This window comes from Puntigrus tetrazona, chromosome 20 (assembly GCF_018831695.1).
Source record: "Puntigrus tetrazona isolate hp1 chromosome 20, ASM1883169v1, whole genome shotgun sequence".
In the NCBI taxonomy this organism is placed as follows: domain Eukaryota; kingdom Metazoa; phylum Chordata; class Actinopteri; order Cypriniformes; family Cyprinidae; genus Puntigrus; species Puntigrus tetrazona.
The window spans coordinates 2734550-2759310 of NC_056718.1; the positions used below are offsets into that span (position 1 = coordinate 2734550).

At 36.3% G+C, this 24761-nt stretch overlaps 2 protein-coding genes across 18 annotated transcripts in view; one reads left to right on the top strand and one right to left on the bottom strand.

Annotated features, from left to right (window-relative positions):
* LOC122325186 (pleckstrin homology domain-containing family G member 3) overlaps positions 1-5674 on the top strand; it is a 39076-nt gene extending 33402 nt beyond the window's left edge. For all 6 annotated transcript variants that reach the window (XM_043220144.1, XM_043220143.1, XM_043220145.1 and 3 more), the window contains 3 exons: positions 1466-1570; positions 1784-3344; positions 3740-5674. In XM_043220144.1, coding sequence (XP_043076079.1) covers positions 1466-1570; positions 1784-3344; positions 3740-4656 — 2583 coding nt within the window. In that variant the 3' untranslated portion in view covers positions 4657-5674. The remainder of the gene's footprint in view (positions 1-1465; positions 1571-1783; positions 3345-3739) is intronic.
* Positions 5675-6002: 328 nt separating this feature from the next.
* Positions 6003-22881, bottom strand: cep170bb (centrosomal protein 170Bb). Of its 12 annotated transcripts, none has more exons than XM_043220137.1 (20): positions 22710-22881; positions 20981-21115; positions 19314-19403; positions 18926-19004; positions 18759-18817; positions 18538-18652; positions 17083-17184; positions 16467-16970; positions 14385-15508; positions 13846-14022; positions 13583-13709; positions 11755-13443; positions 11378-11603; positions 11114-11273; positions 10808-10846; positions 10220-10351; positions 9959-10047; positions 8566-8659; positions 8421-8475; positions 6003-8316 (listed from the first exon to the last, which is right to left on the bottom strand). In XM_043220137.1, the coding sequence occupies exons 2-20, from the start codon at positions 21083-21085 to the stop codon at positions 8141-8143; spliced, it is 5142 nt and encodes a 1713-aa protein (XP_043076072.1). In that variant the 5' UTR covers positions 21086-21115; positions 22710-22881; the 3' UTR covers positions 6003-8140. The 12 variants fall into 12 exon arrangements, 10 of the variants coding, with proteins under 10 accessions (XP_043076072.1, XP_043076069.1, XP_043076066.1 ...); XM_043220134.1 differs by having other exon boundaries at positions 8421-8472; positions 16467-16994; XM_043220131.1 differs by having other exon boundaries at positions 16467-16994.
* Between the last annotated feature and the right edge of the window lie 1880 nt (positions 22882-24761).

Below are 24761 nucleotides of genomic sequence, written 5' to 3' on the forward strand. Positions count from 1 at the left end.
ACATAAAAATAGACATAGACATAAAAAATTCCTAATATATTCTCCTCTATCCTGACACCCAGTGGTCAAAACTATGTTATCTGTTTATATTTGATACTGTAATATTTTCTTGTGTACATAAATTATCAAACATGGATGAAATAGTTTATTTTGAATTTACTTTTCATACTCCCACTTCCACATACTTCCACTTTACTTGCACAAGTAAATTTAAGTGTACAATATGTTCATAGCAGAATCACTTTGAATTTAATAATGAGCAACACTCACAATTATACACTAAAGATTTTGTATTTTGTCGTTTTAAGTTAAGTACTTTCTTAACTTGTATTTATAAATTTTTATAAATAATCACAGGTTATTTATCATTTGTTTCATTGATTTTAAATTCTGGCTACATAAAAACTTTCATCAAGATAATGTTGGTAACAACATTTTGTCTAACTAGGCTTGATAAGACAAGAATCTAGCACCAAACAATTTGTTTATGCACACTCAACATGTAAACAGTGTGTGAACTGTCAGAATTGTTCTCTCTGTTTGCAAGCACTATGATATTTATGGAATAATGCACTGCAACGGAGGAACATACAGCTAAAAAAACATGTTCCTTGACTAATGTGAGGCATGCTTTTCATGGCTTTTCATATGGAATTGAAAGATTTGTCATATAATATTTCATATATAGAAGGAGTAGTAATTTAGGTTCTGTGAATAAAGAAAAGCAAGAGGTAAACAGGACAAAAACTCTTTAAAAATGGATGATATTGCATGTCGCTACATTGTGTTAGGACATGAGACCCCAGTTTATACCCCATTGTTTTAAAAATTCAGCTGCGATTTTAATTTAAACATGTTAACTAAGATTTGCATTTGCATGTAATAGCAGTTGTTCTATTCACTGCATTAACATAAGTGATTAAAATGGTTATGATCTATTTTTGAAAGTAGTTTTGAACTAACAACCAAGCTCAGATGGAATCTGTGTGCACAGAATTATTCAGGAAGCAACAGATTTTTTTCATACATATTTCCAATCTTTTGTTTTATATATATATATATATATATATATATATATATATATATATATATATATATATATATATATATATATATATATATATATATATATATATATATATATATATGTGTGTGTGTTATATTATGTTTGTGGTAATTATGTAAAACATTTAGTAAAAAAAAAAGATTTTGCCATTTTGTACAAAATATACAAACAAAAAATACATAAATTAAATAATACACATGTTCTTTCCGAAATCATTTCATCTGAAGTCATTTCATTCATTCTGATTTCATCTGGACTTTCTAATGACTATAACTTAATCTGGATGTATAAATAATTGTTTTACTATTTGATACTTGTATTGTTTATATAACACTGTAAATATTTTTAAGTAAATTGTGCTCTCAAACATCTCTGAAAAACATTTTTTTTTAATGTTAGGAGGAAGGGGGTTGTGAGAACACTGAGAACTTTAAAGTAGAAAATTCCTCTTCAGTTGAACAGGTGGAAGCATATCTCAAGGATGAAAAATATATCTCAGAACAGGTTAGTTTAATTAAAATCGTTTCATTCATTTAAATTGTTTATTTTACTTTACACCTATGACTAAAATTGTATTTTGCATTTGTAACAGGTTACCTATCCAATATTTTGAATATTGACGTTTTGTATCACAAGGTTATTGGCAATACCCAGCTGTATTGGAAAAAAACATTTACTTATAACTGTATCTTAATTTCCCCTTCTTACACTCTCAAGGACAAATCTCAAAACTTGGAAACCTCTTACTGGGGTTCCACTGAGAAATTGAAGCCGGATGTGTTTTGTGATCCTGAGTCCAAAGAGATAGACAAACAGGTCCCAAATATCCAGGATCTGGAGTCTGCAAGAGACAAAGATGATCAGCTAGTTCCTAAAGAAGAGGTATCTTCACTGTTACAGCAGGAAGATGCACCTGGTGATTCTTCAGAGGAAGAGGAGGATATAGAAAGAAAACCAGACACCACTAGCATCCTACCATCATCTGTGCTCGATAAGGCCAGTGCCATTGCTGAACACTTTGTGTCTAACGCACGGCGTAGTAGCATTAGCACAGAGGAAATGCGTTCCCTTGGTTGCTTATCTCCACGGCTTCCCAGCAGGACTGGGAGCACGATAAGTCTAGGAGATGCCCATGAGCATCAATCCCGCCTTGCTAGCACCTGCTCTGAGTCACATGGAGTTCCACTGACCCAGGAATCCCTTGCATCAGCAGACTTTATGATTGGGTCTTCAGGGGAGGACAATCTTTTTGACTCAGATCGAACTATCTGCAGAAGAAGGGATTCAGTGTTGTCCAGGCAAGACCAACTACTCATTGATAAGATTAGGAGCTACTATGAGAATGCAGAACACCAGGATGCTGCATTTAGCCTAAAGCGTAGAGAGAGCCTCACTTACATTCCAAGTGGGCTTGTTAGAAATTCAGTTACTCGTTTTAACAGCATTCCAAAAGATAAAGGCCTTGCCCTAGAGAAGACCGGCAGTACATCTGGACCTGTTATAGCTCATAACTCAATTACAGAGACAATTTTGGTTGCATCGGCTCTGTCAGAGAACAATGCAAATCCAGCTAATCTGGAACAACCGGTTATCTGTGCTTCCACAGATTTCTCTAAGCATGACAGAAATGAAGACCTATTTGACTCTGATGTGGATGGATCCATAAAACTTGAGTCTAAAGTTGGGAGTCATGAGGAAGAGGTTTTCCGTCCCTCCTCTGAAATGATCAAAGTCTGGCAAGATATGGAAAAAGAGATCACTAGATGTCAAGGGGACCTCAAAGCACTAAGGCCCAGAGAAATTCCTTATTTTAGAGGGACCAGTCCAAGCCTCTCCAGGAAGGATCCATGCCAGAGAAGAAAGATAGAAACAAAAGTAAGCGATGGACTGATTATGTTTGAAGATTCAGATCTTAGCACTATCAGAGAGGAGTCTGCTACACTATTAGCTTTTAAGGAGAAGGAAAACCGTGCAGCCAGTGAGAGTGATGCCATTAAACCCAGAGAATGGGAGGATGAAGGTAGACCCCTTAGAGTTCTAGCCCCCAGAGTTATCCAGTTGAGAGCAGAAACTGAACATGAGAGAGACACAGACGCTCAGGCAGAACATGCAGATTCATCCCAAAACAAAGTTTTTAATCTGGCAAGGAAATACAGTCAACGCATCAAGTGTACACAACCAATGTTGAGACAGAGAAGTCAGGAGTCAGGAGATACATGGTTGACCAAGAGGAATCTGCTTTCGGTGGTGGAAGAAAAGCCAGAGAAAGAGAGCAAAGGTAAAACAATTACATAATATAAAACAAATTTTACTTAATACATAAAACAACATATATAAACAAAAATCAATGGATGTAGAAATATTATTAAATTGTTATTAATGCTATTAATATGTTATTAAAGTAAAAATATTATAAATGTGTATATATATATATATATATATATATAATGTATGTGTGTGTGTGTGTGTGTGTGTGTGTATGTAAATATTTTAAATATATATAATAGTATAAAATATATAATAAATATACACAGTACAAATACACACTGTATATTATGTAAACAAAAAAGTTTATTTTGGAAGTGTGTAATTGCAATTGAGTGTTTGACACCACTAATAAAATTATCTTATGATTTACTGCTCCACTTACATTTGCCATTTTGTGATTAATAGTTAAAGCAGACTTGATGTTCTCCATGACTCCATATGATCAGCCTGATCCCGAGGGAGACCAGAAGGCCAAGGTTATGACTCCAAGCCCAGACCACACTTCTGTCAGTAGTCCAAAGGTCTTGTCCCCACACCTGTCCCATTCCAGGAGTCCTCTTAGTCCACCACCCGAGAGCTTCAACTGGCCTGACGTCCGTGAACTTTGCTCAAAATATGCACATCTTGGTAGCTCTTCTGCTCAGCCACCAGTCAGCCAAAGTCGCTCAGTGGAAGAACAGATGTTTGACAGCAGTTCTAGAAGACGCTCTAGCTTCTCTTCTAGCCGCTTAGTCACCTCTAATGGCTCGACAGACTCTTCAGTTTATAAGTTTTATCCAGGGGATACAGGAGAATTGCTGACTCGGACCCAGCGTGCAGGCTCTCTGGACCAAAAATTGGGTAGTTTGTACTTGAATGATCTGCAGAGTCTTCAGAGTAAAAATGCCAGCAGTGGCTTCTATATCTCCGCTCAAGCTACCCTTCCGAATGAGAAGAATATAATTGTGGTTGAGAAAGTACCACCAGTAGATATGGACCTGTCAACACAAGAGTGCAAGAAAGAGGAAATAACAGATGGAATAGATGACAGCTACGTCCTAATTCGTTCACCAACATCTCGTGAGAAGATCTCAATCGTGGCTGTCATTGACCGCTGTCGGGCATATCAGGAGTCAGAGGAATACCGTTTGAGGGAAGATGGAGGATCTAAGGCAGAACAGTTATATAAGATTGACAGGTGCAAAAAAACTGAGAAAGCTTCATCCTGTAGTGAACATTCAGACAATGCTGTTAAAAATACACTGGATCCTATAAAAAAGGCTGATTCTAGTCACCATAGTGTTGTCAAAAATCTCAGAGAAAAATTCCAAAACACAAGATAAAATAGATGTACAATTTAATTAGAAAATCATGGGCTGTGAAATCTTTATTTTCTGTAGCTTCTTTAATTTGTCTTTTCTTTTATGTCTTCACCAATGAAGACAAATGTGTACAGTATGGTCAGCATATATCATGCTGTAGCCAAATAAATCATCTTGGCAAATTTAAACCTCAAAACTAATACTTTTCACATTTTGCATTCTATTTTGTGGTATTTTGGACACTGTATGTAACCTGCTGATATTGAGAAGCATGTGGATTTTAATGGTTTAAATGTCAGGGAGAAAGTGTACATATTGTACAGATTTTGTTGTACATTCAGTCTTTGTTATACCATTAACATATTTGATATAGTAGCTATACATGTATGTATTTTGTAGACACTTTACATAAATTACATTCTTATTTACATTTTGGGTAAGGTATGTAAATTATTTATAACGTCATTTTTGAGCTAAGGGTTTCTTTAGCAAGAGATAAAATTCTAGTCACTGGCAGGGCAACCTTATTTGTTTAGACTCTAAATGAAACGAACCATTGAAAACAGGGTTTTATTTTACTTTTAACTGAAAGACATTTTAAATGCAATATTATTATTATTATTATTTGTCAATGTTATGTATGGAACAAAGTCTTTTATTTATATATTTTTAACCTAAACTTGGTCTTTGATTAATGGATTCAGGCACAGATCACATTTGTCCAAGAGACTAGATCCAAATGTTTAACAAAATTACAGCTTACACCAATTATGTTACTTATGTTAAGATTTGTTGCAATCTTCACAACAAATCAGATTTTTAGATTTTGGGGAATGCCACAATTGCGAGACAAATATTAACCCTGTATGTTTTAGCATCTGAAACCCGTGATAACATCTCTCATTGATCACTGTGTTTCTGTTATTTATTAAGGTTCTATAAATTTCCTTATCTGTCTGACTTATTACAAAATGTATCAATAAATACTTGTGAAAGTAAAAATTCACTCCATAATAAAACCAAAGAAAATTCAACTTTATGTCCCGTGTAAATGGTCTTTAAATGGTCTTTTATCTTAAATCAGTCAAATAAGCAATATATATGACTCCTTTATGTGTCATCCTCTTGTTAAAATACATTCTTCATTTGGAATTGCTAAGATTACACATTATAGCTTTAAAAGAAATCTAATTAAAATCTGTTAAAAAATCTGTCAAAAGTGTTAAGGTGGATTTAGTGAATCCATGAAAATAATGTTGATGTGGAACCTGTCATCACAAGATAATTGCAATTGCAGTTGCCACAGAGCAAAATTAATTTAACAAAATATGTGCTTTCAGATTTACATACAAGAACACGAACACTGATTAAAAATAAAACATTCAACGCAATGTATTTACAGGCCTTGTATTGTGGGTGACAAATAAATTGAGTAAAGAAATACATAAGGAGAGCATAAGTACTCCAGCACAAAACATACAATTGCACCTTATGTGCAATTACTAATCTTTATAAATGTTAGTTGTTCATTAACTTGCTGCAGTACTGCTCTATAAGTGAACACACACAAAGCTGTACGCAAGTCCTAACTTTGGCTCACCTACATATGGCACACATGCAATAATTCGAAAATAATTATCTCATTTGCATTTGATACATACATCAAACCATCCATAACACACAGCCAAAACAAAAGCAAACTATTTGATGGTGAGCTGCTAAACTGTAAGACTAATGCTTTATACAATCATTTCTTAGTGCAGATATTTAGAAACATTACCTCAACACCAGGATTGCAAAGACTTTTTAACAATATATGAAAAAAAATGCTGTAATGGAAGATTACACTTACAGACACAAAACAAAACAATACAATCTTACATGTTGTTTACTAAATAATTTAATGTGTTTAATGGGACCCTGACACACAGAAAGGTGTTCTTGGTTCTTGTATGTTGTTTGTATGGTTCACTGCACATTCACATTGTTGGTATCATAAGCTACAGTACTGGATGTCACAATAACTCTATTGGCCAGTCTCAAGCTAAAATAGGGTAAGATGGGTAAAATGCCACTCTTAAGAACAATGTGCATTTACTACATTATACAGCACATAAATATTTACATATTTTGTTGCCCATATTTTTTATTGAAGATGCATTACAGCAACACTATAAACTTAAACTGAATGATTTCACTTAGCCAAAAGGTTTCAATAGGAAGCAAAGATCTTTATAATACTACATGGGTGTATTAATTATTTTAACACATTCACACATGTATTTTAAAAAAATATTAGTAACAACGTACTGCTTGGGGCCAATTGTGGGAGAGGTGTCTTATCCCAAAGATATTAGGTAGTCTAATTTTTTAAAAAGATGATATTTATGTTTAAGAGAAAAATCCTCTTGCCTCAAGGGGCATCTTACCCTGTCTTACCCTGCTAATATATGTGCAATTTTCTAAATTAAATATTTGTGTGACATTATTGTTCTGGATATCATTCTCTTTTAAAGGATATCTCAACATCATTTTGATGCATTTAAAACATTCAAAATACATAGAGTATATGACATTAAAAAGAATACATGGCTAATGCAAACGAGAGGGCGATAGCCTTACATCCAACTGCTTTTTGATTGCTCCAATGATAGTTTTTTTGTCATCCTAAATTAAAAACAATCATTTTGTTGCATACAATCATAAAAGCATAATATAGGGGCATGGTGAAGATAACCCGTTTTTCAAGTTTTCACCTCTAACACACAGCAACAATACTTCACAGCATCACACATGATTCTGCATAACCTAGCACTCGCTTACACGCGTAAACACACCAGACACCCCAGACATATGTGGAGTAGTTGCAAAAGAAACATTAAAAAAACACTTTATATATGCCAAATGTTGCTTACTTTAAACATTTTATCTTGCTATGTCTGGGAATTGAACAGTAGCCATATTCTTAAAAGCACCAATATTAGAGTATTATCTTTGATAGCATTATATTTAAAACATCTCATGATTTTTTTTCTTGCCCTGTTAAAGGCAAACACTTATTTAGCAATGTGTATTCACCGATTTTTTCATGCTGAAGATTTGTAGCAGCCAAGTGTACTGCATGATTGACAATTAACAACGGACTGAATGCTACATGGTGTTCAATCAATGAGACCACAACAGACATGGTACAGGAATACAGTGACACACCCACTCATTCATTCAACCATGAATGACAACTTGGCATTTGGACAATCGTTCAAACAAACCACAGATTACAACTGTTGAAAATAACAATGTTTACACCTGCTGTAGCTTGTGGAGTGTGTCCACAGTCTTTGAGAAAGCATATGCCATATATTTGCATCACAGATCTCACAATACTTTCACAAATGTGCCACGAATATGGCAATTTCCAAAGAGATGTGCAATACATGATTGTGATTTGTTTTTTCGTTTTTTTTTGCAAAGCAAGCTAATGGCTATGCCCTTGTTGAAAGCAAGCTTAAACTACATATCGACCTCCCTCAGGCCCCCTGGGACCTCGCTTTGCACTTGCATTGGCATTAGCAGAAGTGGGGCTGGTAAACTCCTTGGGAGTAGATTTGGTCTTTCCCGTGGGAGAAGTTCCTGTTGGGTGAATCTTGAGTACTCCTCCAGGTTCAACAATAGTGTTGATTACTTTGGTACGACAAAGATAAAACACCAATTGGTATACTGTGGGGAGGTACCAGAATGTGTAGAATACATGGTCAAAGTTAAAAATCTAATGCTAATAAACTCACCCTCAAGTTGTCTCTGGACTCTTCGCAGTTCTTGAAGAATAGATGAGATTTCCTGCTTACGAAGTCAGGAAAATACATTAAAAAATAAAGAAACATCTCTGAACAGAATATTTGGTCATTGGAAAATACATTGAAATAAATGTACCTTATTAGATGTCTTAAGGATGGGAACCTCATTTTCAGCATTGATCTTTGCCTCTATTTCCTCCCAGACTTCTGTCTTGTTTTGAAACAGAGCTCTAAAAGAGACACAATATTTGTGGGACTAAAGAGACCTGGAGCCTCATTTACAAAGTATGCATATGCACAAAGTTAATCTTAGAATGTGTATGCTTAAATCCATGCCAGCACTCATATTTGTAAAAACTGGATGTAGACGTGGAAAAGTGCTTAGCGTCATACATGCTTTTTATTGTCGGAGTATTGCAGGTTTTTGAAAATGTCAGCTGTTCTTTCAGCTTGCTGTTCTAAATAATGGTGATTGGTGATTTTTTTTGTTAATGCCATTAATTAGGAGTCACTTACAAGGCAGCTGAAACCATTCAATTATGTTCGTTCAAGATCATTTGCGATTTACAGATTTCACATCTGAAAGGGACATGCATTTTCTGTTTGTACATTCAATCTGGTTTCTGTGCAATATTTTATAAAATATTTCATATAGGCACCTGGAACCTTATTGGGTTCTTCCTTCTGCAGGGGTGCAGTGAGTTTTTTGCGGTTGTTATGTCATGAACTTCAAGACGTAGCTTCATGCCAGAGCTTCTGACCATGCTGTTTATCTGAGAGATCTAAAGGACAACGGTTACCGGCTATTTCTCCGATATGCATTTAGAATGAACATACACACACAAATTGTGCGTGCACATCTCTTTCAGATGTGAAACCTGTAAATCACAAATGATCTTGAATTTGCATGCCAATGAATGGTTTCAACTCTCTGCTCGTAAACGACTCCTCATTAATATCATGAACACATAAAATATACCCAATCATCATAATTTAGAACAGTAAGCTGCAAGAACAGTTTACATTTTCAAAAATCTGCACTACTCCGTCAAGAAAAAGTGTGTACGTCTGCTCAGATACTGAGGTGATGCTAAGTACAAGACATTTTTTTGTAAGTACGAGCATTGGCATGGATTTAAGCATAAACACACTGTACAATCAAATCTGTGCATACGTATGTTTTATAAATGAGACCCTTGAACTTTATTGCTAGTTCTTTGTTTTAAAGATCTTAACAGAATAAAAAAACACATTTTGTGCTCTGAAACTCGTGTATGCTGAATTAAAAATAACCTTTAGCATTTAAAATATATAGTCTCTTTTGTGGCAAAATGGACCAAAAATACTGATGACTTATCCTGGACTACACAAATTTTCTTATATTCTAAGACAACACTCTCCATTCTTACAGCAAGCAAGTAGTTTGTAGACACAGCCTGATGGCCTTTGAAAAGAAGTAAATGAAAGAACAATCCCTTCAAGATGTCCCACCCAACATGTTTGTTTTTAAGTATATATTTTTTTCATACTTCATTTTCTCTGCTAGTTGCTCAGTGTTCTCTCTGATAGCCTGGGAAAGCTGGGAGACTGGGTTTAACATGAGATTGTCCAAAATTACCTGTGATTGAAAAAAATAAATAAAAAGATTAAAATGAGAATTATGTAATTGCATTTTTTCTATACAGTTTCTGAGAGGCACTGCCATTGGCTATTAAGGCTATTACACCCTGATTAAATGACTAATGGATCAGTTTATTGTGTAATGAGCAAAGGATTTGACCAAATTTGACCTCTTCACGGTTCCAGGGACGCCGTCTAGAACTGTCATGGTCGTTCATATTTGAGTCCTGGTCTATTGGACTAGTTGAGCCTGGAGGAACCTTTTGATAGTTCAGACTTGCCTCGGGTATATGCTGTACCAGCTGCAGATTAATCAGGGATGGGAAAGCACCAGTAAGAACAGGTGGACATGACAATGGCAGGTTAAATTTGATGTTAAGAGACAAATATCTCTGAGCTCAGTTTACAATGGAGTATACTAGGAGCAAATCTCTGGGAAAATATCTGCGTGATCATGCTACTTCAGTGGTGAATAGAAAAGGGTTCTATGTTCACAGTCAGCACAGCTTGATACTAGTTTTTTCAAGATACATCTGGCAAATATTTTTTTTTTGTGAACATACAGCCTTAGGAGTGAGTTTGGAAGTGAGTTTCCATGCATTAGGGAATTCCCTCATGCATAAAAAAGGAAGAAGTTTAAACAACAGGTTTTGAAGCTGGACATTGGACAGTTGTTAGTACATCGAAACTGGCTCACAGAGAAAGTATTTTAGTTAATTTTGGACACCACTTGTTAATATTAGTGATGAATTCAGCACCTGAGGTAACAGGAACCTCTGTAATGATGCATATGGTCTCTGCACAAAAGAGAAAATATACAACAAAACGTATGCAAGATTAAACAAAAATGTTTACCTTAGTCTTAGTCCTTTTTGGGACACAATATAATTATCATGAGGTATACCATGGTCAGCAACCCAAAACTCAAAACCAAACAGGCTTGCTTACCTACATTGTATCTACATTTTTTCCTGCATGTTCTGCTTTATGTTAAAAAAGTAATGGAATGGGTCAATGTATATGATGGGATGTCATCAAACCAAGCAAGCAAACTTTAGGTGCACCTCCTCTCTCGTTGAGATGGTGGATGCTGGGGTATTGGGAATGGAGCCCGGCGAAGTGGTAGCTCCAATGCCCGGCGATGTCTGAGAGTCACCATCCCCTGCAACATCATGGATTTCACGTGCGAGGATTGCAAGATCTTTGGCCAGATCTTGACTCAGCCTAAAGGAAGTAAGTATATATGTAAAATTTAAAAAAATAATAATAATTACTCATATCTAATCTATTAGCATTTCACACCACAACAACAACAAAAGTTAAATAACCTGGCAATTTCTGCACTATGAGTAGACCAGTTTTGAAAGTGTTCATTCTGAGTTTCATCCTCTTCCGTTTCCAAAGAGCCACATTTTAGCCTCATTTGAGTACTCTTCTGTGGTGTCTGGGTTTGAGTTGAAGCTGAGGCATGAGAGCGTTTATGTTTGGAATTGGTCTCAAACTCCTCCTCTGAGGTAGAGGAATAGTCTGAATCCTTTTGTCTACGGTGGGTACCTCAAATTACAAACAAAAAAGGAAAATTAATGTTTTTAAACAAAACATCAAATTAGAATATTATTAGTAATATAATGAAAAATTCAATGTTATGCAATTCTAGCGGTTTTGTCTAGAGGTACAGAGCATCACTGAGGTTTAAGATACTCACCAGTTGTGCTGTGTTTAACTTGGTTAGAACGGTTACGAGTAGTGGAGTGCTTTCCTACTGATGCGGTCCCTTTGCTGGTAGCCTGCCTCACTTCACTTGAAGCCCCTTTCCTCACACTGCTATTTGTCTCTGTAGGGCGATTAGAAATGCCGTGCTTGCTTGAGGTGGACTCATTGTCACTTGGAACAGTGAAGGATCTAGTACGTTTTCGAGGCATTGCAAGAATGTCCAATCTTGACAATTTCTTGCCCTCAGCAGGAGTTTTACTGTGCTCGGAGCTCTGAGAGGCACGGTCTGTCTCTGCACCCTCATTGTCAGAGGCCTCACCTAGTCGAGCTCGGCGGAGCATGGAGGCACGAGTTGGTCTTGGGGCTGAAAGGCTATTGGACCGAGTCAACACCTGCTGGCTTCCTTTGGCCATCTTATTAGGATCCTCCTTCTGCAGGGTTGCAGTGAGTTTTTTGCGGTTGTTAGGTCGTGAACTTGACTCGTGGTCAGAAGCTGCAGTTTCATGCCAGAGCTGTTGACCATGCTGATTATCTGAAAGGTCTAAAGAACCACGGTTACCGGCACTGCGACGAAGCTGTAGCCGACGACCTAGTTCAGCTTTACTGTTATTATCAGGAGGGGCATGATTTCTGCGTTTTTCTGATAGTCGTTCACGAGCTGTAGGTTGTCGTGCTTTGTCTTGTAAACCAGAAGATGACTTCTCTTTACGCATATCACCTGCAGATGTGTGCTTCTTATTTGAACTGACAGGAGCATTTTTATTGCTCACCATGCTTACAGTACTGGCGGTATCCACATCTGAATCACCAGAAAGAGAGTCCTCTTGTGCAGGACAGCTTCCTTTTTTTGTTTGTTGACTAGATTCAGGTATTGTTTCTTCTGGTGATGTCAAAGATTTCTCTGCTTCCTTAGGATAGGAAAATGTATCTCGAATGGTGTCCTCAGTATCCAAGCTTCTCAAAGCAGGATGACTAGAGATATGTGGCAGTTTCTTGACTTGAATGTTATCACTTGGCCTATCTTTGGTAAAACTCTCCTGCCGAACAAATGACATGGAGGTCTCTTTGGTGGGCACCGCATCCCTGTTATGTGTCTGGAGATTTGGGGCTGATGAGTTAGGTTTCACTGGACGCCTAGACTCATGGCCACTCAAATGTCGTATCAAGACAGTTGTTGGAGGTATCTTGGGAGAGAAGTCTCTCTCTGGCTGTGAAAGAACTGGACTTTTGGACACATCTGACTTGCAAGAACCATCCTCAGAACCAATATAAAATGAGGTGGGTTTAGGCGTGGGTGTTAGCAACTCTTTTAATCCTCTGGAATGGTTAACATTTTCAGAAGGTGAATGTACTGTAGTTCCTCTCTTTCCTTGGCTCCTTCCACTCCTATCAAGGATAGAGCTGTCGTCTGAACGGCTAGTGTCACTCAGACTGTCTGGGTCCACATCGTCTTGGACACGTAGCCTCTGAGTGCAGTCCTGCTGCTGTGATGCTCTGGAACCTTTCTCTGGTGGCTCATGGTCCACGTTTGATTCATGTCGAATTAAGATACTGGGGGTTGTGTTCTCCAGTTTTTCTCCAGGTGGAACCTGAGGAAGTAGTCGTCTGGTCCTTGAAACTTGACTGCCCTCTGACTCTAAGTAATCCAAGCTTTGACTTATTGTTGATGTCACACTGTCATCTTAAGAGTGAAAGATTGACATAAGAATGAGATAAGAGTAAAAACAGTTTAATTAATTTACTGGCCTATGTATAAAATGTACAATTTTATTGAAATGCTCAATTGCTTAAAAACCAATAGTGGTTTTCAACAAATATACCTCTGTCTGCAGGTCCACTTTGGGGTGGAATTCCCATAGATCCTTGAGTAGCCCCAGAATCACTGTAAGTGTCTGCTAGGCTGGCCCAGCGTGACACCCATTTTGGCCCTTCTACCTCTGGATGTGCCTAAATAAATAAAAAGAGTAACAATAAACAATCATAATTACTCATTAATTATTCATTATTTACTAACACAGTTAAGGCACAGTTTTTCAGTAATGAAGGAGGGCAGTGCTGTCTGAGCTATATGTAAATGCAATACCTGAAGTGAAATGATTTGCTCTCCACCATGGCCTTGTGATGACGTCGACATTACATCAGCTGCCATACCATGGCTATGACTCAAGAATAGTTGCTCATCTTTACCCTCATCAATCACAGGTCTATAAACTCCAAGTGTCTGACCACTGTATTCTGGTGCATCTAAAACACCAAACACCTGTGAAATTTAAATAATATTATTTACTCAATATTATTTCTCAAAACAACACTGTCTACCATTGTCGAGACAAAGGAGTCAAACAAAAGGTGGCAATACAAACTCACACCAGCAGTTGAAGCAGAACTTGACATTTTGGATCATTCAAACAAAGATCAGAGTGCTTTGAAAGTGCCACAAAGTCACACTTTTCCACTTCTCAACTTTGCTTACTTATTGTATCAGTATAGTAAACCAGAATAGGAAAAAGCAGCATAACATCTACAAATTGCACCTGCTTTCTAATTGTTAGTCAATCACTGACTATTCTGAATTTTGACTCTGGTATATAGTGTTTTTTAAGAAAAAGAAAAAAGTGTCACCTGATCAATCATACTTCTAGCTTCCTCCACTTCCTTATCTTGTGACTCTGTCTCAATTGTGTAGGTACCAGCATCACTCAGACTGTCCTCCTCCTCAGTTCTTGTCACCCTTGAGCCCTTAGTTTCAACACCACTAATTAATTGCTGTGAAAACTGTGGCACAGGTGACCCAGCTGAACCAGCTGAGTAGAGTGGGGAGGCAATAGAAACTGGACACCTTCCTGGGGTTTGGGAAGGGACGGAGACAGGCGAGGTTGCTGGAAGAAGAGACTGGGATAATGCAGGTAGTTGGGATGGAGAAGATGGGTATGATACAGATGAAGGTCCAGACGGCTCTGCTGGGGAAGGTAAAAGAGTGTGTGATGGGGACATCATCACAGGTGGGGCAGACATGGGAGGTGGGGAAGTCTTTCCCGTATCCTTCAAGAACTCTGCTGTAAATTCCTGAGCTAGTTTGGACTTTTTGCCGACACTCCCAAAAGGCTTAATGGTGATAGCTGGTGTAGAGCGAGATGAGATCGCTAATAAAGATGTGCTGGTCCCAGTGTCTTCTATCTTCTCTCTTTTAAGTGAGCTTGAGCGCTGTGAACCTCCATGGGTTGAACCTTTCAGTGGAACAGTGATTTGCTGTGTTGGAGGAATATGCCCATGCACAGATGCTGGCCTTTCCCCATGAGTCAGACCTTTCCGTCTTTCTAGTTTGGCCTTCAATGCAGAATAGGAGTCAGCATGCGCAGAGTTGTGGGTAAACGACTGTGACCGCTTCTTTCTGGGATTATCATCAAAGAACTCAATGATGAAGGCCTGCTGGGTGTGAGGCTCAGGGTGAATGGGCTTAACCTCTGTCTTGGGAGGAGAAGACGCTTCTTGAACAAGATGAATCTCGCTTTCATCAAGTTCTCCTTGATGGTGTTTGTGTGGAGAGACTGACTGGGGATGAAACGTTTGCACTGAGATAGACTCTTGGGACAGAACTGATTCCAGTGGTTCAGATTTCCTTGATTGAGCTGACTGGTTTGACCGTACTGAAGATTGAGATTGCATGGAATGATGAGACTTGCTGCGTTGTCCTTTCATCACAGGGTCTTCCGAATCACTCTGGGTTCCATCTTCATGATGATGCCCTATTAAGTTTACAGATATAATTAAAATTTTGGCTGTTATTTTAATGCACTGATTTTAAGCAAAGGTGTTTTAAGCAACTCGGTTCCTGGAGGACCACAGACCCTGCAGATTTTAGTTTTGATGCCAGTATATGCACATCATATTGACATCAGTCTGGATCCCTCTGTGGGTGTGACTATCGGAGAATTAATGGGCTGCTGCTGCTGTTTGCTATGCTGACGAAAGGAGAACTTGGTCACATGATACTTGATTTTAATTTTGCCTGGCATGCAGTTGTCCAGTTCCTTGAGAGGCACAATTAGCTGGATCAGGTGTGTTTAATTAGGGTTGGAACTAAATTCTGCTGAATCCCAGGCTGTGGTTTGACACCACTGATTTAAAGAAAATAATAAAAAGTGAAAAATGCAATTAAACATGCTTTATAGCCTGCAATTAAATTCTATAAAAAAAGGAATTGTGCAGGACACAACATTGAAAATAAAATTTAATAGTAGTTTGTGCATAATTTTCTGAAGTCTGCCTCTAGCCTAAATCATTAAAGTCTGAGGTACACTACACAACTTCTCATTGCATTTTGCTTAGAACACTAGGCGAAATGCTTTGTAAATAGTGACTTAGGAAAACTAGCCATAATACACTGCATGACTGAGGATGATATGTTGTTTATAAAATCAAGTCTGTTACCATCATACACTACGCAATCTGCAGACTGACTTTGGGCAACTAGCATCACCTTCTACAGACTGTAAACCAGTAGAAAATCGGGACAAAAACTGTAAAGTGTATTCCAGGCTTAAATCATACCTAACATCATACCTAGCAAAAGCAGGCAACATAACCACAGGTGTTTTTACAGCACACTTATATTTATTTTAGAACATTAAGCACAGAAAATTCTGTATGATTCTTAGTTTTACAGAAAGTGCATTTTTAATGCAAGTGCAATATGTCTCTTACCTTTAAGTGTCCGAATATGCATCGCCAAGTCACTCTTAGTGCTGTACACATCCTCACAGGGTGGCCGCCTACACATCATACTGACATCACTCTGAACAAGCCAATCTGCCACTTTGCTCTCAGCTGATAGAACCTCTGTGGGTGTGGCTACCAGGGAATTACTGGGCTGCTGTTGCTGTTTGCTACGCTGACGAGAGGAGAACTTGGTCACATGATCTTTGATTTTAATTTTGCCTGGCATGCAGTCATCAAACTCTATAGTAAAAGAGGCGTGACTCTGGACCACTGGAGGTGTAGAAATTAGAGGAACATTGGTGTCTTTGGTTGGGATATCAATTAAATCTGTTGCTGGGGACTTGGGCTGTATATGGAACTCCTTTGTTGGGATTTCAAAATAACTGGGCTCTCTGTGGTATGGGTACGTTGACTTGGCCTGGCCGTCACGGATCTCCTGAACAGAAATGTTAAATTCATCCTCAGCTGTTGGGGCCTCCTTTGTGATGTCTGTCAAGAGACACCCACACCAAACTGTAAATATGGTAAGACAAATATCCATATCAATGTAACACAAAATTTGTCATAAGGGAGGACAAGTGCTTACCTGAATGACTCTCACCTGATTTCCGTACGTCATTGTGTATTTCCTTGTTCCCAGAGTCCTCCTCACCCCACCATGATGGTTGGCCGTACAGTGGTGTTGGCCGGGGTACAGGTGACTCTGAAGAGGAAGAATTACACGTGTAAGATTTAATAATTTTAGACAACACTGTATTTAGCTATGCACATGGGTTTAATGAGAGTTCAGCCTTTAACTTTACAGGATGAAAGGCGTATTAGCCGTGTGGTGCAGGCCGCTCATCGATGGCCATAGACATGCGCCGCTATTCGATAATGCGATAATGAATATGCATGTATTGTTATCTTGGGCACTTCAAAATAACGAGAATAATTGTTTATTCAAAATTTGTAATGTATTTTACACTTTTAAGAACAACTGGTAATATGCACAACTCCAGTAAGCTGCGTCGTGTGCACAAGCACGAATGAGAAGGACATCGCGGAATGGGTGAGAGACTCGCATTCACACTCCCCGGAAACGCTGTAAACAAAGCAGCTGTGCTAATTTCTAATTGAAATTATTGAAATATCTATTCAGATTTTTGTATTCGCATTGGCATTCATTAAATTTAGTCCCAATAGGTTGTTTATTTTTAAATTATACTCTGTCACACTTTACATTAGGGCTTCATTATTTAACATTATTTAATAAATTAGTTAAACTCCCAATGAGAAATTATTCAAAACATTGATTAATCAGCCGATCTCACGGCCTGGGCATTGCACATTTAGCATAACTTAGCATAGATCATTGAAGACTGGTAGATCGGCTGAATGGATTCAAAAACGATAAAAAGCTATTAACTCTGTGGGAGTTGGAGAATGAGCCTATTTCCAAAAGGGTTAAGTGTTCCTTTAATACATTTTGTAGCAAATTTAGCTTTCACTGATAATGGTAATGCATTACCTAAGGTTAACTAATGATGGATGATATTAATAGATGATATCTATTAATCTTTTAATTCTTTTGCACTTTAATGTGTGTACAATTTTTTACTTTATACATTTTTTGTGCATTGCTTTATTTTATTTAAATGTTCTTATATATTTTATATCAGAACAAAAAGTTATACTGTTATACTGTATTATGACAACACCTTTTTGCAAATAAATTTCAATATTGTAATAATACCATTTACCATGATAAAAGATTTAGCAATTAATAGCAACATGAAAAGTTGATACTGGCATATGCCTAGATGGACATATCAGTACGTTGCCAGCAGATGAACTAAGGCACAAGGATTATCTTTAGTATCTGTCATTTGACCAAAACCTCAACTGGGAACAAATAAACCAGGCCACCGTACTTAAGCCTTACAGATAAACAGAGATTAATAAAGGCTGTGCTAACAGATAGAATGTTATTGTCAGATATCCATGTTACAAGGCATTTTGCTTTATTACTCTCTCACCATCTTTTTCTCTTGATTTTATTCCTGATTACTCTCACCTGTGAGACTCTTGCGTTCAGAGCGCTCTAATTTAGACCTTTCTTCCTGGGGGTTTTGTTGCTTGCTTTCTGTAGATTTTATGCCCATTTGCAGCTGACTGGTGTACTTCTCATGCTGACACAGCAGGGGGCAGCCAACCAAAAAGAATAAATATATATAAATGAATACATGTTAAATAGAACAGAATGACACATATGCACATAAAGAAAAAAAAACATACCTTGAGGGCCTCTTCAGGGACTTTGTGTTGACTCTTCTCAAGAATGTACACATGTGAATGTGCTCTTATGTTAAGTCAAATTATTTTAATTTAAATGTATATAAACTTTAATGTAACAAGATCTTAACTATATCTTAACTATAACAGCTAATTAGGAAAAAGGATATCATACCCAAAACGAACAATGTCCGATAGCTTGAGGGTTATGTATGTTTGGTCTGGAATTCTCAAGTCATTCACAAAGGTCTGAAATTTGAGAAGAAAAACAAAGAATGTATACTGTATGATACTGAGATAAAGAAATGCCAGAGTTATTATGCTTTTATGCAAAGCAGAACATAAAATGTGCTCCTTAGAAATGAGGATTATCACAAGAAAAATGTTAACATTCAGAGCACAGAATCTACTTCTGTGTTTTGCAGAAAAAGAAATACACATAGTTTCAGGTGTTATTTGATTCAAAGTCTGATTGAAGGGTTATTTCCTCATCTCAAAATGCAGTTATGTGTTCATACCTATATTCTGAGCTTCAATCACATTTGTTATGTTGCTTACCCCATTTAAACTTCCAAGATCCTTGACAAGATGCTCATCTGTTGCAGGGTTATAGTTGATAACAGCATGTTGTTTATCCACACTACGAGACTAAAGGAAGACAACATGTTTATATCTGACATCTTGCTTATTCATGAATCTAACTCCACTGGAAATTATAATATCAGCATAAGTTGTATATTTACAGTTGTTAAACAATTCGACATTTCAATATTTAAAAAAAATATTAATATGTTGTGAAATTAATACATAGTTATTTGCTTTTTAATGTTTTTGTTTTTAATGTCTGAACTGACACAATGTGATATGACATCCATTATCCTGGCTACAATATGGATGGTACAGTTCATGGGTCTGTGTGGTGACAATTAGCGGTTGACTTGGGTTGTAAATTTGTACAACCCACCGCACACTTTTTTTCACTGGAGTGAGACACTGGAGAAAAAACTATTAAAACCTTGCTGGCTAAAGGGGATGTCTCATAGAAATGTAGGGAGTTATGGAATACCCCCTTTCCCCTGGCTCCTGCCCACATTCAGATGGGGGGACAGACCCTGACCTAATTATGCAGAGAAGACAAAGTCATTGGAGTCATGCTCAACATTTGCACAAATTAACTCCTAAATTGTATGTATATTTGTTAATAGTTAAACAGATTACAAAAAATTCTTTCTATTTTTCTAATTTTCAAAAAAATGTTAAGCCTTGTCACATGCTATGTGTGTCTGTCATTTAACGTTTGGTTAGTAAATAATAAGCTGTATGCCCTATCATGTAGAAATAAGTTGGCATTATGAAAGTTATTTGTTTTTCAGTATTGCAGTAATTTTACATACTTATTTGATAAAAAACACACGTTAACTACGAGACAAAAATCTGTGCATGCATATATTAAGTAAATATATATGTATATTTAGTTATTAATTTTTTTACCAATCACCAACCCCCTCAACTGCCAATAAACACCCACCACCCACCAAGGCATGTGTCTGTGTGACAGCATGTAGTTTTTCCATGTTATGAAGGAATATTTCTCTATCTGCTAGTTTTCTGTTTCAAGTATGATTATATATGTCCATATGTCCATCAGTTTATACTTTAATGATGCTTGCAATCTCGGGCTAATCAATCTGTTTTGAAATTAAAATACACAAAACAGACGTTTTCAAATGTTGAGAGGTAAGCAGATGTCTGTGTGAAAGAAACTATACATAGTGTTAAAAACATAAAGGATGCAGCGGATGATAAGGTATCACTTCTAATCTCTACAGTTCTATAGTTTTCTATTCTCTGTTTTTATTTAAGCTCCATTAAATTAGACGAGAGACGTGTTCAGAATATTCTCTTGAGTTTGTTGCTGTCAGGGACAATGTTTTTACGGAAGGACTGCATTTAACAAATTTCCATACAAATATTTGAAATATTTTTTTATTGTGTGGTAACTGTTTTATAGCTGTGATTTATTTACACAGCATAGCCTCTCATTCCTTATTGCCTATATAGCCTGGGAATAATGAGTGCAAATATTGTATGACCATATATATATATATATATATATATATATATATATATATATATAGATAGATAGATATATATATAGAGAGAGAGAGAGAGAGAGAGAAAAGAGAAAGAGAGAGGTAGATAAATGCATAAGGTGAAAATCCTACCTGCAGCATTAGCTCGCAGTCCTCCCGGCCAACAAAGATCATTTCCCGAGGCAGACGGTGACGAGTACCAGAGCTACTGACCAGGAACCATGATGTCACGCTCATCTTTGTTTCTCAGAGAAACCCCTTTGCATCCTGTGACATACAACATAAAAACAAAACATGAAAGACTTGTATGCTTAAGGAGACATTTTATTTATTACTTTAATATCAGATGTAGAACACATTCAATTAATCTCTTAAATCATGTCAAATTAGCTTTTTAGTAGCTTATGATATTATATCGTCATGCATTAATCACTAATAGGTAAAATGATAGGACAATGTTAATTATTTATCATCTAATTTAGCTTAGCAAAACCACTTATTTACACTTATTCTGTCCTAAAACCTTAGCATGTCAATTTAATGAAAGTATTCAAATAAAATCCAGCCTCATCTTTAATAATCTGGGAATTAACCATCATATTTCCGTTCTCCATTATACCAGTGAATGACAACAGAACTGTGGAAAATGTAAGAATTTTAGACAGCACTGATTGATCTGGTACACATTACTACATGTAATTCAGTTAAGGCTTTAAGAATTCAGCCTAATTAGGACTGTCATCATTTAATCCTCACAATTGTACAGGATGTCATTCACCCTAACATAGAGCTATTAGACATACAGTAAAGTGTTCTTGTTTTAACTGTGGTTCAGTTTGTGCAGATGTTCTTCACAAAATGGATGCTTAATCGTTGCATATTTGCTGACAGTATTCAACACGTTATTCGATGAGACAGCTGTCTAGACATGTTATGTCGAAATAATATTTTTTGAAAGGAGAGAAAATGCAGCTATAATGAAAGATAGCAAAAGAGGGAGAATTTGAGATTTACACTGCAGATATATCAATTAAGTAATTAATCTAACAACTATGCTTCTTAGTATAGTACAGATCTGCTGCTTAAAAAACAAGTGTGTGTGAGTGAGAGAGTGTGTGTATACATATTTACATACACACACAAATATATATATATATATTTTATTTATTTTATGCAGCAGGCCATATGTACATATTAAGAAGTATAGTTAATAGATGGATTTGGGCAGAACACACGGGTATTTTAGCTGGCCTTCACAAATAAGGTTTCATCTCTTCTTCTCAAAGAGACTACAAAACCGTCCAATCAAGCATTCGCGCCATTCACGCAAATTGTTAGTGAACAATAGAATTTAGCATGCAAGTATAGTTTTGTGTGTATTACGTCTGTCACATTTAAAATAAATCGGGCCCATGTCTGCTTCATGCGATTATAATTGACTCAAGAGCGGTGAGCAGCAATGATTTGGTAATGGAGTGATCAGCTGCTGTCGCACCAGCACAGAGAGACGCCTTTTGCTGTCTTTCTCTATTTACATCAGATATTCAGTGTGACTTCAGTAACCAATGCATGAACCAAATACACGAATTCACAAATATTTGGCCATATTGATTTTTTAGAACTGAATCTCTCCCTCCCGAGATGATTCGCGTAATTTAACCGCAGGTCAAACTGCTCAGTATTCTGTACAAGAAATCGCTACATGTATTAAAAACATTAAGCCTCTACACTGTGAAATGCGATAAATCCAGTGCGAATCTGGCCTTTCATCCTTAGCCCCTAATGATGCTGAATATCCTCCGACCTTACCTACAGTACTCCAGATGCACGGATCTCAGCCAGATAAACAAAAGAACCGTACCCTTCCGCAATATGATAGGCGCTTCCTCTACTACACGACGTTATTTTGCGAAATCCAGTTTAAAGATCGTAGATTGTCATCGGTGTTGTGGTTCCATGTAGACTACACCCTCTCCCGTTAGACACAGATCATGCTGTCATGGCATCTGCGTCCAGCGCCGCCACCGGTGCATTTCTACAGCAGTATACTGCAATACCACTGAAGCACCAAGCATTCGAATTGGTGTCCAGTATGAAGACACGGGCTTTTTCATTGGCTCCAAAGGGGGGATATATAAATAAAATAAAGGGAAAGGGTGGCCTGTATAGTCGAATAAAGTGGAATGAGTTTGAGCTTACGAGTTAACAGTGATTGTTGACTCTACATTGACAGTTTTATAGAATATTATTTTGCATTCTTTAATTGCTAATTTCATATGTGATATGTCTAATATGAAAGAGGTTTTAAAGCTCATCCTTTTTTCAGTGCATATTGTAAGGTAAATTAGATTTTTGAAATTTATAGATTTTTTTTGGTTATTTTTCATATATGCAAAATTAAAAATGTAAAGGTAAAACTCTTTGGAATTTTAATAAAGTTTTAAATTATATAATGCTTAGAAGGTGGTTTGCTAATAATACGTAATGCACATTAAATTAAGATTATTGCCTTTTATAGCTTGTTTTATAGCCTATGAACTACTGTATTACTTAGGAGAGCATTTGTAAAAATGTATAAATGACTAACAGAGAATGGAGCCTGTATGAAAAACCTATATGCAATTAAGAATTGGACTAAATAATATTCACTAATCAGTAATAGTATTCTCTTGTAGGAGTTACTACAAAATAAGTATAGTGCATATTCATATGTATGTTTTTATTATATGTTGTACATTTTAAATCTTACATATGTGTCATACATTGCTTAAGAGATGTTTTATTAATATGCTAATCATTTATGTAGTTAGTGTTTTAAAATTGCTTCCACACTAAAAAGTCCACGACTGCAAAAACACATTACTTATTTATTATAAATTATTTAAAATGTATTACTTATTTATTTGTGACCCACACCCAAAGATCCAGTGTGGAAATATATATACATACTGTAACTTTAGAAATCAAAACTCATTGTTTTAAGAAAGAAATCAATTGTTTTTACAGTGGAAATAAAGCCACACTTTCAACATTTATGTAGCCTATGTAGTAATTCTATGTAAATACTGAAATTCAAGTTACAGATACATTTAATTCTGATTGTTCATAAACAATCCTAATTCAAATTCTGCTGCAAACAAGCTCTACTAAGCCAAGTGTATAGTTTGTCAATTCAGTTCAATGTAAAGTTGATAAATTTTGCATGCACACTGTACAAGTATGTACAGTATTTTTGTACACCTGTACACTCCACTGTACAATTATCAAGCAAAGTCAAAATATAGTATAGCATGCAATCAGTTGATGTTTTGTGTAATGAGTTACTATGCAAAAAAAGTGTTTGCTTTAGCAATAGATGTGTAATGCTGTGTGTATATTTATTGGTTTTGTGTGTAATTTTAGAAAAAAATGAACCATTGTTTCAGAATCTGTGTAAGCATTCAAAATAAATAAAACAACAACTGAAAAAGGTCTCAAAAACATCACTATACTTTGATTCATATTGTTGATGAACTAATACTGTATTCTTCTAGAGGTGAGTCATCAATATATATGAGGGCATAGGGTCTTTAATAATAATAATAATAATAATAATAATAATAATAATAAAACACATTTTTATGACACAAACAAAAACAAGAGCATAAGTTCTTTAATTTAAAAAAAGTATTTTTTTTTTCAAAACATTGTATAATATTTTTGTCCCTTGATCACTCTGCTAAGAAAATATGTTTATGTTTTTTTTTTAAATAAACATTTACAATTTGAAAATGGAGTTTATCAAATAAAAATGTTGTTTCAGGTGAAGTAGAAAAAAACTTCCATAAAATGTAAAAGAAAGTATATAATGATACAACAACCAACAATCAATTATATATTAGGGTTTCGTTTTTCAAAAATGAACCAAATCCAT

Coding starts and splice junctions, on each gene's coding strand:
- cep170bb (XM_043220131.1), bottom strand. CDS start 21,085: ATGAGCGTGACATCATGGTTCCTGGTCAGTAGCTCTGGTACTCGTCAC. Junction 13,444..13,582: donor AAGTGGACCTGCAGACAGAG/GTATATTTGTTG, acceptor TTCACTCTTAAG/ATGACAGTGTGACATCAACA. Junction 11,604..11,754: donor AGTTAAACACAGCACAACTG/GTGAGTATCTTA, acceptor TTGTAATTTGAG/GTACCCACCGTAGACAAAAG.